At 53.1% G+C, this 15678-nt stretch overlaps 6 protein-coding genes across 6 annotated transcripts; 5 read left to right on the forward strand and 1 right to left on the reverse strand.

The window, feature by feature from the left end:
• Positions 1–1914: 1914 nt before the first annotated feature.
• HMPREF1541_09092 (uncharacterized protein) lies at positions 1915–4743 on the forward strand (the record flags this gene model as incomplete). Its single annotated transcript, XM_008713767.1, has 5 exons — positions 1915–1962; positions 2012–2175; positions 2224–2516; positions 2561–3454; positions 3503–4743. The coding sequence occupies 5 exons, from the start codon at positions 1915–1917 to the stop codon at positions 4741–4743; spliced, it is 2640 nt and encodes an 879-aa protein (XP_008711989.1).
• A 384-nt stretch (positions 4744–5127) lies between these two features.
• On the forward strand, positions 5128–6603 carry HMPREF1541_09093 (uncharacterized protein; the record flags this gene model as incomplete). The annotated part of the gene is made up of 1 exon (XM_008713768.1): positions 5128–6603. One exon carries the CDS (start codon positions 5128–5130, stop codon positions 6601–6603), a length of 1476 nt encoding a protein of 491 aa, XP_008711990.1.
• A 266-nt stretch (positions 6604–6869) lies between these two features.
• Positions 6870–7802, forward strand: HMPREF1541_09094 (uncharacterized protein; the record flags this gene model as incomplete). Its single annotated transcript, XM_008713769.1, has 1 exon — positions 6870–7802. The coding sequence occupies one exon, from the start codon at positions 6870–6872 to the stop codon at positions 7800–7802; it is 933 nt and encodes a 310-aa protein (XP_008711991.1).
• Positions 7803–8647: 845 nt separating this feature from the next.
• HMPREF1541_09095 (uncharacterized protein) lies at positions 8648–9727 on the forward strand (the record flags this gene model as incomplete). Its single annotated transcript, XM_008713770.1, has 1 exon — positions 8648–9727. One exon carries the CDS (start codon positions 8648–8650, stop codon positions 9725–9727), a length of 1080 nt encoding a protein of 359 aa, XP_008711992.1.
• A 324-nt stretch (positions 9728–10051) lies between these two features.
• HMPREF1541_09096 (uncharacterized protein) lies at positions 10052–11909 on the reverse strand (the record flags this gene model as incomplete). The annotated part of the gene is made up of 2 exons (XM_008713771.1): positions 10052–11705; positions 11752–11909. The coding sequence occupies 2 exons, from the start codon at positions 11907–11909 to the stop codon at positions 10052–10054; spliced, it is 1812 nt and encodes a 603-aa protein (XP_008711993.1).
• Positions 11910–12544: 635 nt separating this feature from the next.
• On the forward strand, positions 12545–14637 carry HMPREF1541_09097 (uncharacterized protein; the record flags this gene model as incomplete). Its single annotated transcript, XM_008713772.1, has 6 exons — positions 12545–12924; positions 12974–13730; positions 13778–13825; positions 13873–13930; positions 13978–14198; positions 14245–14637. 6 exons carry the CDS (start codon positions 12545–12547, stop codon positions 14635–14637), a joined length of 1857 nt encoding a protein of 618 aa, XP_008711994.1.
• Between the last annotated feature and the right edge of the window lie 1041 nt (positions 14638–15678).

The following is a 15678-nucleotide window of genomic DNA, read 5'->3' on the forward strand; positions in this document are numbered from 1 at the left end:
CCCAATCAGCGTGCAGGATTCAATTCCTTGGCGCAGAAAACCCAATATATCCCTGCTCCGCTATCGCTTCGCAGGATTAATTAGATCGACGGAGCAACACGGCGGCAAGAACGCTGCTACGGGATGGCTTACAGGCACAATCTGTTGTCGGTATATGCTGCTATGGACCTGGTGCACGCTCTGACTTGTGGAGAGAAGCATGGGGCCCATCAAATCCTTCTCCATGTCGATATAGTTCCGTCGGTCAGGGACGGGCTGGCAATTCTGACTTTATGCATCGCTCTGTCAGTGAGCGCGAAGGCTGGTGGTCATAGCGTAGCACATGCGCTTGGTCATTATGATAAGAGCCTTTCCAAACGGGGCAACTTTACCTTCTTCATTGGACTGCTTCCAGCAGCTTCATGAGCGACCTGGGCCTTTGCGCGCCATCAAGCGATCCCACTCTCGAGCATGTGGTCCAAGCTTGTTGACGACCAAGTGCCGGTTATGGCTTTGGCGCTGCTGACTGTGGTTCAAACGCTTGAGCGTGTCCCATGCCTTCGCTGCATGCAGCGTGATTCCGCTAGCTACAGGATATGCTAATGCTATCGGGATCGGTCTGTCTACGGGTTGCAAAGCTGTGTCGACGACTCGATGGCGTAATCCGTCCCTCCAGGTTGGCTCGTCAATGGTGTTTCGGTGGAGTGGGTGCCTTCCAGTTACCGCTCTTCAGCATGCCGGCGGCTCGCCAGGCGACTGCGGCATCGATGAACTATGCGTCGGTGGTAGTTGTGGGGTATATGTCAATCGGCTTTATGTATTATGTTGCGAATTGACGCAAAGGCAAGTCACAAAGTCCTATATCATATATTATGCCGACCGAGTTAGGATACAAGGGGCCTCTGGCAAGCGACGGCCTGTGATGACCTGCCATGGTGCACAGAATATGGATGTGCACATGTCAAGCACTTGCAGTGCCGTACATGTGAGCTGGAAACAGCACCATCTGAGCTGCAAAAAGAGATCGTTTGGCTGTGTAGGGCCTCGGCCGGAGATCAGTGGAGCTCTCAGCTACCGATCCTGGAGATTCTCGGTCATGACGATCACTAGTTCGCCTAGGATCTGCCACTATTGCCCCCGCCGGAGACGATAGATTCTAGTTATTCCCCTGGCATGGATAACGTAACCACGAACCTCGCGCATCCTCTTTGGCTGTTTTGACCCAGTGCACCGAAACTTCGTGCCCGGAGGATCACATCCGGCAGCTACAAACAATTTGAATGCCAACTGTGTCGTCATGGAGCGTTGGCCAGTCCATCCGAAGTCCCCCTGCAATCTTCCCTTGATCCCCCCTCCAGAAAACCTAAAGGTCGATTGACGAGTCCAAGTTGCAGCCCGATGCAGCCAGCCGTTTGATCGATCCACCCTCCCAATTCCTTCCCCGATTTGAGTTTTGACATTGTTTGTTGCCAGCTGAAAAGTGTGCCTTGTTTTGACCAACATTGCTGGGCCGTCGGAAATTGAGTTGGCGCTACAACGTCATTCTTGGATGCTGTACATCATCCCCCCAATAGATCAATATAGTGCATCTTGTCAAGCAGCCTAGGAGGGTGATCGTACGTTGCTTAACACAGGCTTCTTCTCTATTGAACGCAGCCACAGTCCTTCATTTGCGCGGCTGCACAATTGTTTTAATCTACATGGTCGTACTCTTGGGTTGCTCAGCCCACGGACGCGTTTGACAGGATCTCGGTCTTCTGCAGCCAATTGGGTGGTACGAGTGACTTGTCTCGTACGACACAGTGACGCGCGGTTGCCCTGTGCTTTTCAAGTTGCTTCAAGAAGGACCTGCACACAAATCAGATTGAGGAAGTCACCTTCGAAATCATCATCGCATCCTCTGCATCACCGTCTTCTCATACATTTTCACCCAGCATGGAAGGCGTCAATACCCTTCTTCAACTGGCTCGTCGTCAGGCCCAGGTTAGTCTTACTCATTCCTCCTAGACCCATCGCTAATCCATCAATGCAGGAAGGCAAGGCACGCGACCAGTCCAGTTCCGCATCAACCCTCGTCTGTACGCTAGTACCTACTCTACTCATTGCGATCGCCATCTTCAGCGCTTTCCTCATCCTCCGCAGAAAGGCAAGCCGTGTCTACCAACCTCGCTCAATCGATGGCATCGTTCCCCAACAGTATGGTCGAACCCATTTCCACTTAGACGTTTTGACTAACTGAACCAGGGATTACACTCCAGCCCCCAAGACCGGACTACTATCATGGGTCTCGGATTACAGACAGCTCCCTGACGAACATGTTCTCCATCACCAGTCACTCGACGGCTATCTTTGGCTCCGCTATCTCAAAATGCTGGTCGTCATCTCATTCATTGGATGTTGCGTAACATGGCCTATCCTGTTTCCCGTCAATGCGACGGGTAAAGGTGGACAGCAGGAGCTGGACATGCTCAGCATGAGCAACGTGGCCAATCCAAACAGATACTACGCACACGCCTTGGTTGCATGGGTCTTCCTAGGTTTGTTTCGCTAGAAGATCGTCGAAACTAGGCTAACTCTCCAGGTTTCGTCGTTTTTGTTGTCGTGCGCGAATCAATCTATTTTATCGGCCTCCGTCAAGCTCTCTTCATGTCTACTCTACATGCCCAGCGACTATCCTCCAGGACAGTTCTCTTCTTGGGCATTCCAGAAGAGAGCCTAAACGAACAGGGTCTGCGACAAGCGTTCGGTCAGCATGTTCACAAGATCTGGATCGTTCCGGATTACAAGAAACTCGATGAGGCCGTTGAGGACAGAGAGAAGCTCTGGAACAAGTTTGAGGCTGGCCAACAAAAGCTCATTATCAACGCCAATAAGAAGAACTCAAAGACCGACTCAGGTGGTGCACAAAAGGACCAAGCCACGAGTGATCCTCTCGCTTCCATCGATAAGAAGGATCGACCGACCCACCGTTTGAAGATGCTGATCGGCAAGAAGGTCGACACGATTGAGTATGGCCTGACGGAACTACCGCAAATGAACCGAAAAGTCGAAGAGCTGCAGCAGGGCGTTTTCAGCGAAAACTCCAAGAAGACTCAAGCGGCGTTTGTCGAATTCAGCTCGCAGGCAGCCGCACAGGACGCTCTGCAGTTCGCGCAGCAGTCAAAGACCAAGTTCTCACCCCGATACATTGGTGTCCAGCCCGGCGAGGTCATCTGGAAGAACCTGGCCATGAACAAGTTTTCACGCAAGATCAAGATGGCTATTGCGACCACTGCCATAGTCTTGTTGACCATTTTCTGGGCCATCCCTGTTGCCGTTGTTGGAGCCATTTCAAACATAAACTATCTAACAGAGCAGGTGCCCTTCCTCAGCTTCATCAACGACATCCCGTCTGTCATTCTCGGTGTGGTCACTGGTCTGCTGCCAGTCATTCTCTTGGCTGTCCTGATGGCTTTGGTGCCGATCCTGTGCCGATGTAAGTGTTCCAAATTCTTCGATGATGATGTGTGCTGACCAGGGCCAGTACTTGCCAAATTCGCTGGTGCACCTACCCTCTCAGCTGTCGAACTCAAGACCCAGTCCTGGTATTTCGTCTTCCAGGTCATCCAGGTGTTCTTGGTGACGACATTCAGCTCCGCAGCATCGGCTGTGGCTGCACAGATTGTGTCGAATCCTCCGTCTGCGGTCACTCTGCTCGCTAAGAATTTGCCGAAAGCATCCAACTTCTACATCAGCTACTTCATTCTCCAAGGACTGATGATCGCAGCACTAGAGGTGCTTAACCTCGTTCCGTTCCTGATGATCAACATCCTCGGCAAGATGGATAAGACTCCCCGCAAGCAGTTCAATCGCTGGAACAGTCTGGTCGGACTTGGCTGGGGATCGGTGTATCCCAAATTCACCAATCTTGGTGTCATTGCGTTGACTTACAGCTGCATCGCCCCGCTCGTGCTAGGATTCGCCACCATTGGCTTCTTGCTGATGTATCTCGGCTTCCGGTACAATTTCTTGTTCGTTTACGGAATGAAAGTCGACATGAAAGGCGAGAGTTACTTAAAGGGACTGCAACAGCTGTTGACAGGTGTATATCTGGCTACAGGGTGTCTGATTGGTCTCTTCGCGATTGCGGTGGCCGACGCAACGAGTGCAGTTGGACCTCTGGTGTTGATGATCATCTTCTTGGTCGTGCTCATCGCTTGTCACGTCTTCATCAGCATGGCCCTACGTCCACTCAAGTCCAGCATTCCGCTTGAACTCTTGGCCGAGAACCCCGAGAGCACGATGATCGCCACTGATGCCGAGACTGGCCCACGCGTCAGCGACTCCGACCGTACTTTGGATGGGCCTGGTCATGAGAGACACGAGAAGGGAAGCGTACGCCATGCGCCAGCCTGGCAACCATCCGTTTCCCCAGACCAACAAAAGGGAGGCAACATGCTCACACATCGTCTCGCGGGCTTCATCACCAAGTCTCGGGCCAAGGCACGAGCTCAGATGGGTGCGATGGAGTATGGCCGTGCGCCGCGTTACGACTCAGGAGACTTGCAGACTGCGTACATGCACCCATCACTTGCTGCGCGAAAGCCGGTCGTATGGCTAGCGAGAGATCAAATGGGTCTTTCAAGGGCTCTGGTCGAAGGCAACAGGAAGGCTGGAATCGAGAGCTCGGACGAAGCTGCTTGGTTGAATGACAAAGGAAAGGTGCAGTGGGATACCGAGGAGCCTCGAAAGGTACCGATCTGGGAGGAGCACAGAGTCTGGTAACATGATGCGCGCGAGCAGTGATGAGGGGCGCATGTTGCAGAGGCGCACTGAGTAGCAAACGACACCATGCATGTGCCAGGCGAATAATGGCTTAATCTGAATTGCCGTATCAAAATAATAGCTCCTAGGTGTATACCAGGTGGTTCCTATTCTCGAAATCGTTCGGGCATCCCCGCTTACACTGTTTAGGCTAGCCGTTCTCCGGCTCATGGCTCTTATCGATACGACACCGGAGCGACAAGTTTTTGAGCCGCTTGAGGAAAAGGCGTGTGAGATGCTCCGGAATTGTGACTCTGCTGCTGACCTTGAATTCAAGATTACTAGTACTGCATGAAGCCTCCTTTGAGGCTGTAGTTCCATCCATTCCCTCCTCAGCCCTGCAGCATGTCACGACCTCTCTCGATACGGCTGCTCACGCGAGCGGCAGCTCCAAGAGCTTCGCGGGCCTGCGTCACTCCGTTTCGACAATATGCCACCGCTGCGCCAGTCCCCACCTCGTCGTCGATATCAAGCGCCGACTCCTCGCAGATACAGCATGAGAAGTCGGTGTCGAACCCGGACCCTGCGCTGGACTCGCCAACCGCAACCTTCCTCAATCAAAGCGAACCCTACATGGTGCCCACCTACGTCAGACCACCACCCATGATGGTCTCCGGAAAAGGATGTGTCTTATACGATAATGAAAACAGGGCGTATCTGGACTTTACAGCAGGCATTGCCGTCAACTCGCTGGGACACGCCGATCCGGCTCTCACGCGCATCATTGAGAATCAAGCAGAGACTCTGATTCACGCTTCGAACCTCTATCACAACCCTTGGACGCCCACACTGTCCAAGTTGTTGATCGAAGAAACCAAGAAACAGTCACCGGGCTCCCACCTGACGCAGGCGTTTATCTCGAACTCGGGCTCCGAGGCGAACGAGGCGGCTCTAAAGTTTGCCCGAAAAGTACAATATGCCAAAGATACAAGCTCCGATCAGCGAGAGATTGTGTCATTTCACGGCTCCTTTCATGGTCGGACGTTTGGCTCGTTGTCGGCAACGCCCAATCAGAAGTATCAGGCGCCGTTCGGTCCAATGCTGCCGGGATTTAGATACGGTACCTACAATGATGTTGCAGCGGTGGACAAGCTTGTCAACGAGAAGACCGCCGGTGTGATCGTTGAGCCCATTCAAGGTGAGGGTGGTATCAATGTGGCGACTCCAGATTTTCTGCAAGCCCTCCGAAAGCGATGCGATGAGGTCGGGGCGGTTCTGATCTTCGATGAAATCCAATGCGGCCTTTCTCGGACAGGCGACCTGTGGGCGTACACGGCGAGCGGCGTGCAGCCGGACATACTAACGACCGCCAAGGCCTTGGGTAATGGTATCCCTATTGGTGCCACGCTTGTGTCAGGTGAAGCCGTTAATAAGTATATCAAGACGGGCGATCACGGCACAACCTTCGGCGGCAATCCCTTCGCCTGCAGAGTAGCGCATCACATTTTTGGTCGGCTGGCCGACGCCAGGCTGCAGGAAGAAGTGCGCATCAAGTCTACACTCTACTTTGGCGCATTCGAGACAATGAAGCTGAAATATCCTGGCGTTTTAACCGAGGTTCGCGGGCGAGGCCTGATTGTGGGGTATCAGCTCAGCGATGAAGCGAAGGGCAAGGCCGCCGAGGTGGTCACTGCAGCTCGTGAACGAGGGCTACTAATTATCACCGCGGGCGACGGCGTGATTAGAATTGTTCCACCGCTCGTCATCTCTGCGGAGGAGGTCAACCACGGTCTGGATATCCTGGACCAGGCCATGGCTGTAGTATTCAAGCAGGACAAGGATGTAGGCGAGACCAGAGGGCAGCAGGAGATGGCGCGGTAGTTGTAGAAGGATCCAACGAGGACATTGATACCCATCCAGCGCTGAAATATGCGCCTTTTGATTTACAGATCCCGTTTCTGGCCTCTTCGTAGCTTTATCGCCATGTCAACAAGTCGGAGATGCCCGTCTCAAACTATATCCCAACAAGTACATTTTTCTCACGCCCTCATCTAAAGACGTCCGTTCACATAGCTGCAGCACTCAACTGAACCACCCACACCACACAACACAACACCGACTCCACACGCAGCAACTCCCCATCCGCCATGACCACCCCAGCACCACCTCCCGCCACAGCCCCTCCCTCAGAGCGCAAGGCCTTCCTCACGGCTAACCCACCCCCACCACCGATCCCGGCCTACCTCCCCGTCGGCGACGGCCTCACCCCCCTCAAAGTCGACCGGGACCTCTACTCGCGCATCCAATCCGCGCCGCGCAAACTCCTACAAACCCACGACCTCCCGATCCGCAGCGGCCTCGCCTGGTCGGCCCCCGCCGGCAGCATCATCCGGCTCTCCACGCCCGAGGGCCCGCAAGTCGCGGATCTCAACCTGTGGAATCTGCGGAATCCCAGGGAGCGGTTCTGGGCGAGTCGCTCGCGGCAGCTGCACCAGAGCCACGTGTCCGTGGGGGATCGGCTGTGGAGTTGTCTGCCGTATATGCGTCCCCTGGCGACGATCGTGGCGGATTCTTTGGGCTGGTACGGCGTTGATGGACGGGGGGGCAGGTGTCATGATCTGTTGGGGACGAGGTGTGATCCGTATATCAATGTGTTGCTGAGTGGGGAGCAGGGGAGCTATGATTATCACTGTCACAGTAATTTGGTGAGGGCGGTGGCGCCCTGGGGGCTGGGGGAGGGGGATGTGCATGATGTGATAAATCTGTTTCAGGTGACGGGGTTGGACGAGGAGGGGAAGTATTTCATGCAGCCGAGTCCGGCGCAGAAGGGGGATTATGTCGAGTTGTTGGCGGAGACGGATTTGTTGTGCGCGTTGAGTACGTGTCCTGGAGGGGATTTGAGTGTGTGGGGGTTTGGGAGGGATGAGGAGATGAGGGGGGTTTGTAGGCCGTTGAGGGTCGAGGTGTTTGTGTTGGAAGATGAGGGGTTGTTGGAGAGGGAGGGCTGGAGGGAGAGTGTCGTCAGTGGGTATAAGGGGATGCATGGCATGAAGGTGCCGTCTGGGGAGGGGCGGGACTGAATTGGGCGTCGTGTATGTGAATGACTTGTATTGCTGTTCACCGAGGTCAGGATGATTGTTAACACTTAAGACGTGGGGGATTATTGGCGGCAACTGCATATGGAGGTAGACTGCACAAACCGCAAACGGTATGCCGACGGCATTGATCAGGCAGTGATTTTCTTGGCACCCAATATCTAGCATGTCTCCTCCTACTGATCTAAGATCAGCACCATTAGATCAGATCAGAATGTGTCCATCTTCAGAACATTCGCCTCTGAGTCACTTGTTTTCCTACATAGGCCGCCGCCAATCTTAATTCCCAATACAGCAAGCTGATTCCCAACCCCGGTGCGAATATCTGGTACAGGACCCCACTTCAGTTCTGCCTTGTTGCCTTGCAGTCCCTGGCAGCCAATGAGCGATTCTATCCTTCACAGCCCCAGAGTACCTCATCGCGACTGTTTTTACCAGCCTCAGGCTGCTTCAGCAACACTGCGAAAACATGAGAATCGTAACAATGGTACTGCTTTTCATTCGAGATGATCGTGAGGGCAGGTTGATCTGGTGGGCGTGTGCGAGAGCACTTAATGGTGCTGCTCTTGTGGTTCTGGAGTGGCAGAACTTCTCACACAGTCACACTGGGTAGTTAGAGATTCCTACTCTTGGTATCAACTTCTCAAGACTTGATCTGAATAGTCAATTACATCTTGACATCGTCAATAGTCACCCTCAACAGTGACCACTGACACTTCACTGAACACATTCACTGTCTAAGGACACTCAACACAGTCACCATCAACGGTGACTCGGCACTTTCACTTTCAAAAGGCATTCAATATAACTCACGATACAACACCACCAAAATGCCTGGCTATACCACCCCCGTCCAACGCCTCATCAAGACCCACTTCACCCGCGAAGCTGTGAAGAAGCAGGACCGTGAGCAACGTGCTCAGCTCTTCTTTGGTCTGCCTGCCGAACTAAAAATCAATACCTTCGGCAACCTTTTTAACGGCATTGAAAGGCCCCTCCCCGGTTGCCGAATCGGCGGAGCGGGGCCCTACTTCGACTACACTCGACGTCGCACTCGAGAAACCACACAATTCTTTGTGACGCCCCACGACCGGGCCATCCTCTCCAGCGGCAGCCGAAGCACCGCCGCAACTTGGCTGGACACATTCGCAGACTGGTACGACCGCAATCTGGTCGTGCTGCTGCCGACAACACACCACGATTGGGACCTCGACGGGGCCCATGAACAACGATTTCTCAGCCTCGCGCAGGCTGAAGCACAGGCACAAACGCCGGTGCTGACGCGAGCCTTCTGGCAGCAACTGTGCCCGAAAATGGCCACGCGGCCAAGATGGATTCGACATCTGGAGGTGCGCGTGATGCGCGTGGAGCACTGCTGGGCCATCATACGGCCGGACCTGGCGGAGCAGGGGGAGAATGGGAAGGACGCGTTCACGCTGGACAAGGTCCTCCAGCTGGCACCGAAGCTGGAAACACTATACCTGCGCATGCACGCGTGGCGGGTCTTCTTCCGCATGCTGCTCGCGGTGAAACAGGCAGGCAAACGAGGTTGGCGATGCCAACAGGGACTCAAGCTGAAGTTTGGGGTTATGTGCGCCAGGGTGCACAAAGTGTGGACCGTGGATGGCACGCCGGAAGGAATGGAGGACGTAATCTCGGACCTTTTGGGTTTTGTGCTGGGGCGTCCGTTGCCAGGTGGTGAGCGGCATCACTACGACTGGCTCAGGTGCTGGGGGCTCGAGCTCGCCAGGCCAATGGACGAGGAGTTCAGAGACAGGATTGTTGGTTGGGTGGACTGTGCAGCGGAGAGAGGGGTGAAGGAGATCATGGTGGAGTCTGGGTCGAAGAGTTGGGAAACGGACACGATCATGGCTCTGGATGATTTTAGTTCGTACGCGGAGGAATACTAGTACGTGGATGGAGGACTGAAGTGGGCGGATCATGGACAGAAGTCAATCGACAGGCGGAAGGATGCGCCTTCTGGGAATGAACATGAGCATTAGACTAGACGACTTTCCTTTTCTCCTGCAACTCGCGACTGTGCTTCCGTCGATCGGCAGTGTCCACATCAGGAATTCGACGGAGGTCCATCGCCAAGACTTTCACTGCCTGAGATTTTATGGAACTGATGCAAAGGCCTGAGCGCTGTGATGCTATGGCTGAGAGAGTACTTGGTTCATAAAAAGCTTTAAGTCATGTCGCCTGTTGGCTCTCATTCGGCTCATGTATTTGGGCTATTCGTCACTTTCGTCTCCGAGGGAAGGTCCTTCTCCCTTTTCCCTGCGGGCAGCATCAAACGTGTCCCGCCACCAGCTCTCATAGTCCTCCACCGTCATTTGTGGATCTGCCAAAACGCGGTGTAGCTCATCCTTCTCTGCTTCCCAGTTCTCGCTCTCTTCAGCAACGTCTATCAAGCTGTTGTGAGCCGAAATAGTTTTATTGTGATGCCTGCCCAGGGTTGCCACTCGACCCCTAGTTACGGTTTTGTAAAGTTCTTTGGTCTCTTCCCTGCGCCCAAGTTTCCAGAGCAATATCGCTTTCCGCAGGAGCAACTCGAGTCGGTGCGGATGATTGAGACCATACGGGGCAGCAATAAGGCTTCTGTTTATGGTGCTCAGGGCTAACTCGACACGACCCTGACGTAGTTGTGCACGGCTCAGCGTTGCCAAAATATTGATGGTGAAGACATGTGCTGAGCCTAGCACTCGAGTTGACGTCGCAATAAGCCTCTCCAGATGCTCGCCAGCCTCTGCGAATTTCTTGTCCACGGCCATGAGGTGAAAACAAAGTCCGTAGAGTACCACCATGGTATGACAGTGCTGGTCGCCCAGTGTTTGTGAGGTGGTTGTCCAGATATGTCGCATGGTCCTCGTGTCTATTTGATGAATTCGTAACCTTTCCACATTCGTCGCAAGGACCATCCAGTTAAGGGTCAGGGTGACAGGATCTTGCGGGCCAAAGACAGTCTGAGCAACGGAAAGCGTTGCTGCCAGGACTTTGCCAGCCACATTATCGCTTACATGTATGCTCAGCCACGTGAGCATAGCACTTGCTGCTAATAAGATGATTGGCTGGTTTTCGGCGCACATTTGACGGAATCCATCGGATGCATGATTGAGCCATTCATTCATGGTCGTGTGCATTCGTAGGTAGCCGTACACGGCTGCGAGTTCGCACCCCACGACATATCTCATGTGAGCGGCTCCATACCAGTAACTCAAAATCGGGTTTGGAGCTGCGATAGTGGACAGGACCGGGGGAGGTGTCTGGCCGTAAGTGTTCTGGAGCATGTCGTCTACGTCCCCCCCGAGGACCCTTGGAAAGGTACCGAGTTCACTCATGTTCGTTAGCTCTGAATTCATCGGTGCCTCATGGGTCATTGCCCCGGTCGCAGGAGCTTGCTTTTTAGAACCACTTGCTGTTGAGCCGGGCTGATGCCCCTGGCCTTCATGATGAAGTGCACCAACAGTACCTGCAACTTCATCCGAGAGGCAAGACTTGGCGCTGGCGTCTTCATCAACCTCAATGCTTTCAGGATAGGCGACTGAAGTATCGGCAAACGGCGTTGCCGTAGCAGAAGAGCTGCCTGGTGCAGAGTGCGGCATGTTGTCCGACGTCGTTCTAGGACCGCAAGCACGTATATGATCAGGAGTTGGCCCTTGCCATCCTCTAGCCTCAGTCATAAAGTCGTCTTCGCTTTCGTCATGGTCCCGAAGCCACTTCCTCAGGTCACGTAGTTGTCGATCCTTGTTGTGGATTTTGATTTGTGGATTGGCAATACCAGATTCTTGAAGTGTCTGTATTAGTTTTGCTCCCGGCAGCCAGTCGTCCCTGGTGGCGTTCTTGCACACCTGCCACTCGGCAAACTGCGCTTTGTACATCCGAGGGCTGGTACATTAGCGACTCAAAGGACTACATTGGAGGTGCTACTTACGTTGCGTGAAAGCCGCGTTGGCTCATTTGCGCCATGACTACAGAAAGCTTGAGATCTCGGTAGTACCACAATTCGAGAATGATGCCTTTATAAGCCTCCCATGTTGCTGGAGTCGGAGAGGTCTGAGGTACTTTCTTGGGAGCTTTCAGCGTTCCCATTTTCGCAACCTGCAGGTTTGGTAGGCAAACACTTCAGCCTTGCCACGAATATTGACCTGGCCAGGAGTAATTTGTGGTAGAAGCAGCTGTCGTCGACGTACCAGGCTTATAGACTTGCAGATTCTCTTCTGCAACAAGAAAAACGCGACAAAACATCGCGGGCTGGCGTCGAAACGTATTTGGCTTATCGAAGGATGACGGGGCGATATGCGTGCCCAACGACCCTCATCCAAAAGTACCCCCCGCAGCGACGCCAAAAGTCCCCGGGGTATCGATTTACAGGGGCCAAGAGAATTAGATGCAAGCCACATCCAACCGTGTCTCTGGCTTCAAGGATGCCAAACTAACCGGGCACGCTGTCACAGCTGCGGACTTGCGGAGTAGGGCAGACTAGCTGGACTTTCGGTCCATGTCGACTACAACAAGTTCTGGCCTATTTTGTGGCCACATTGTGGCCCTTTTCGCCGTCATGTAAGTGACTAGCATATTTGGGTATCTTCCTGACCGGTGACACCTTCGTGTTTTCTTTATACAGGTGCCAGGTCCTACCGCTCCCCCTTGGCTATCGACCTCCCAACGCAACCACCTTATGGCAAGCAAAGTAAATGGCACAAAATTGCGCAGAAGCTGCGGCCATGGAAAGGGCTCCATCTAACGAATGCATGTTGGTGTGCGATGCTGGCGGTGGGACTGTCGACATTGAGCCATACTCCTTACGCAGGTCGCCTGATGATATTGTATGCAGCTCTAGCACAAGCCGTCACAGATTTGTCGTGGCGGTTGATTTTGGAACAACGTATTCAGGAGTCGCTTGGGCCCTCAAACAGCCGCCAGAGCCCGTGGACAGTTCCATTCTGGAAGACGAATGGAATTGTCTGGAAGACGAGAGTCTTCAGCCAGCTCTGGATCTGGAGCCTCGAGCTGCTGGACGGACACTCTACACGAAGCGTGGATATCTCCCTGAACTGGCATGCTTGTACTGTGGGAATGTGTTCAAGACAGCCTCAGACGCAAAGTAGCTAATCCGGGCCAGACAAACACATACCTATGCTAACATTTGGTAGGAAGCATCAGATGACGCATGCAAAGCCGTTCAGATGCTCAAATACCGGCTGCTCGCGCAACACCGATGGCTTTGCAACGTCGAATGACCTTGCTCGTCACGAGAGATCAGTACATATCAGAAGCATCGAGGGAGGGGGCATAGGGGCCTTCAAATGCTTTGCTCCTGGATGTGCCAAAGCTGAGAAAATATGGCCTCGAAAGGACAACTTCAGACAGCACCTTCAGCGAATGCATTCTGATACCGACATTAAAAAGTTGCTCGCCATCGCTGACTCATGGAACCCCGACAAGACCGACAAGGCTTGTGAGCAGAAAGATTCAGTGCAAGAGAATGATTTATTTCCGTATCGTCAGGCAAACGAAGGTGTGAGGTCGCTCACCTTTGTAGCAGATCTCAATGTACAAGATCTCAAAGCACTCACGACTACCACTGATGGAAGAAATCACGTCAATCACCTTCCCATACAGAGGAAGAGGAGCCCTGACGACGATGATCATGATGGCCAGTATGGCTTTCGGTTCCAGGAAGATGAAAGCAAGTACTCCAGTACGAAGCTTCTGCCTCAAGTGGGCCCACCCCTCGCTCAGCAGTTCCGACGAAAGGGCGCTCGTCAATCGAGCACAAGTGACGAGGACAGCTTTACTCATATACAATGTTGGATACCTGCTGCCCACATCGATCTTGTCGTTTTGGCGACTTATTTGAAGGAGTTCATCGATGATACCGCTACTATCAAGCCATCGCCCAATCCGGCGGTAAGATAATTGAACTCATGGTTTGACTCTTACTGATCCCAAAGTAGACATCGTCTAAGCAGGGCTACACGATCGGCGCAAGAAACACGTTGAGTGTAGTCAGTATTTCCAACATACACGAGACTCAACTAACTTCTGGTAGGCAGGATGTAGAGACATCCTTGAGGACTCGAGAGCTTGGGAACGCGAGAAGCAAAGAAGTAAGACCTCCTCAGATTGTAGTACTAGCTTGCTGACACCTGTTCAGGAGAGTATCGTCGAGATCCTTATGCGTACAATGAGTCGGACACATGGCACGCAAGACACAAGCATGAAGCCTCCCCAGGAAATGTTAACCCTAGACGTCATCAACGTTCAGGAGGTAGCGTTGTGGCTTCGAAGGCACAAGAACACCAATCTGAGCGTGTAGGGCCTTCAGATACATTAGAGAGCAAATGGCCAGCGGTCGAAAGAATGGCTCCACACAAAGTGAGTATCCCAATGCGCGTATACAAATCAGCTAACAGAACCACAGGGACAGAGTCGACAGGAGTTCGGCAAGCAACCGTCTCAGCATCATATACAGACCGGATTTCCGCCCAACATTAGTCAAGCCGAGTTCAAGGACGATAAGCGTACGAAGCTCGGCCGGCCCAGCGATATTGTAGCCAGAGGGAAAGGAGTGGCCTCAATCTATGCAATCTGGAGCAAAGCAATCGAACGGACCTGCATCAACTGCAACAACTGCAACAACCTGGAGCCTCAGCTCACCGGACCGTGCAACAACGCCCTGGAGCCATTTCCCGAATGGGCTTCGACATTGAGCAGTGAGTGTCCTTTGATCAGGAGCAAGTCGCTCCTGATCAAAGGAATGATCACTGACCAAAGGACGATTGAAAAACTCTTTGGTCAGATTTGGGTTATTTAGAGGGCATGCACTCGCCCACGGAACAGCCTCTCCTACCGAGTACACAGAGACTTCTTGTGGACGCAATCACCTTTGTTCCTGGACTCTACGTTTCAAAGGCGTACCTTCACTCTCAGAAGAGATACCTTGCGTCCCAAGTGGATCGTGCAACTCTTTTGATACCTTTTCCTTGGGTCCAGCTGTCAAGCACGTACGTTGTCATCAGATAGTTACCGACCAAGGTTCACTCCTTCACACCAGATCGTGTACTACGCTCTTCTGCTCTATCTTGATCCTGTAGTTCCTTCGGGCTCTCGTAGGCGGTAACACGACAGTCGATGGCCTGAAAGCCATGAGTACGGATCTGTGCACGTTTTGCTCTTCAATCAAGCATCGTTGAAGCCCGCACTATCCGGGTCCACCCCGCCAATCTGTCAACAGCCTGTATCTCTCTCTCCCTACACGCAGGGTACACACCCGCGGTCCTCGTTACTTTGGACCCTCCCGCCTGTCAAAGCAGGAGGAGATGATTTTACCGGATTTGATTGATCAGTTGCCCGTCCCACTTGTTCTAACAAGTAGGTCGGGTGAAGTAACGAGGACAGCGGCTGTGCGGCCGGGGTGTAGACCTCGCCAAACTTTTCAAGGAGACTGTATCTCTGTATCTCAACTGCCTGTAGCCGAGAACTTTACCGAGATAGTCTGACCCTTATTTCGAGGGCGAACATCCAAAGAATCCACCTCCTACAACACCGCGAAGCAAACATCGCTCCCTCCCCAATCGTCCTGGCTACATGCTATATGATATCCTACTCCTGGGAAAGCAGAGGGAACTTCATGCTGTAAGGGTTGCGAGGCCCCTGCCAAGATATACAACTTTCGCCAGAACGGACACGTGATGACAAAAGTCCCGGGCGATAGCAAAAGTACTGAAACAGTAGTACTAGTACTAGGACTAGCACGCAGACGCGGTAAAGTAAAATACGCCGAGGAGGTCTAGACCACCTCCCCTGGCTGAGCCTGTCTTCAGGTAGACCCCTAGAACGGTATGGCAGTAACACT

The sequence above is a fragment of the Cyphellophora europaea genome (assembly GCF_000365145.1).
Source record: "Cyphellophora europaea CBS 101466 unplaced genomic scaffold supercont1.10, whole genome shotgun sequence".
Classification (NCBI taxonomy): Eukaryota; Fungi; Ascomycota; class Eurotiomycetes; order Chaetothyriales; family Cyphellophoraceae; genus Cyphellophora; species Cyphellophora europaea.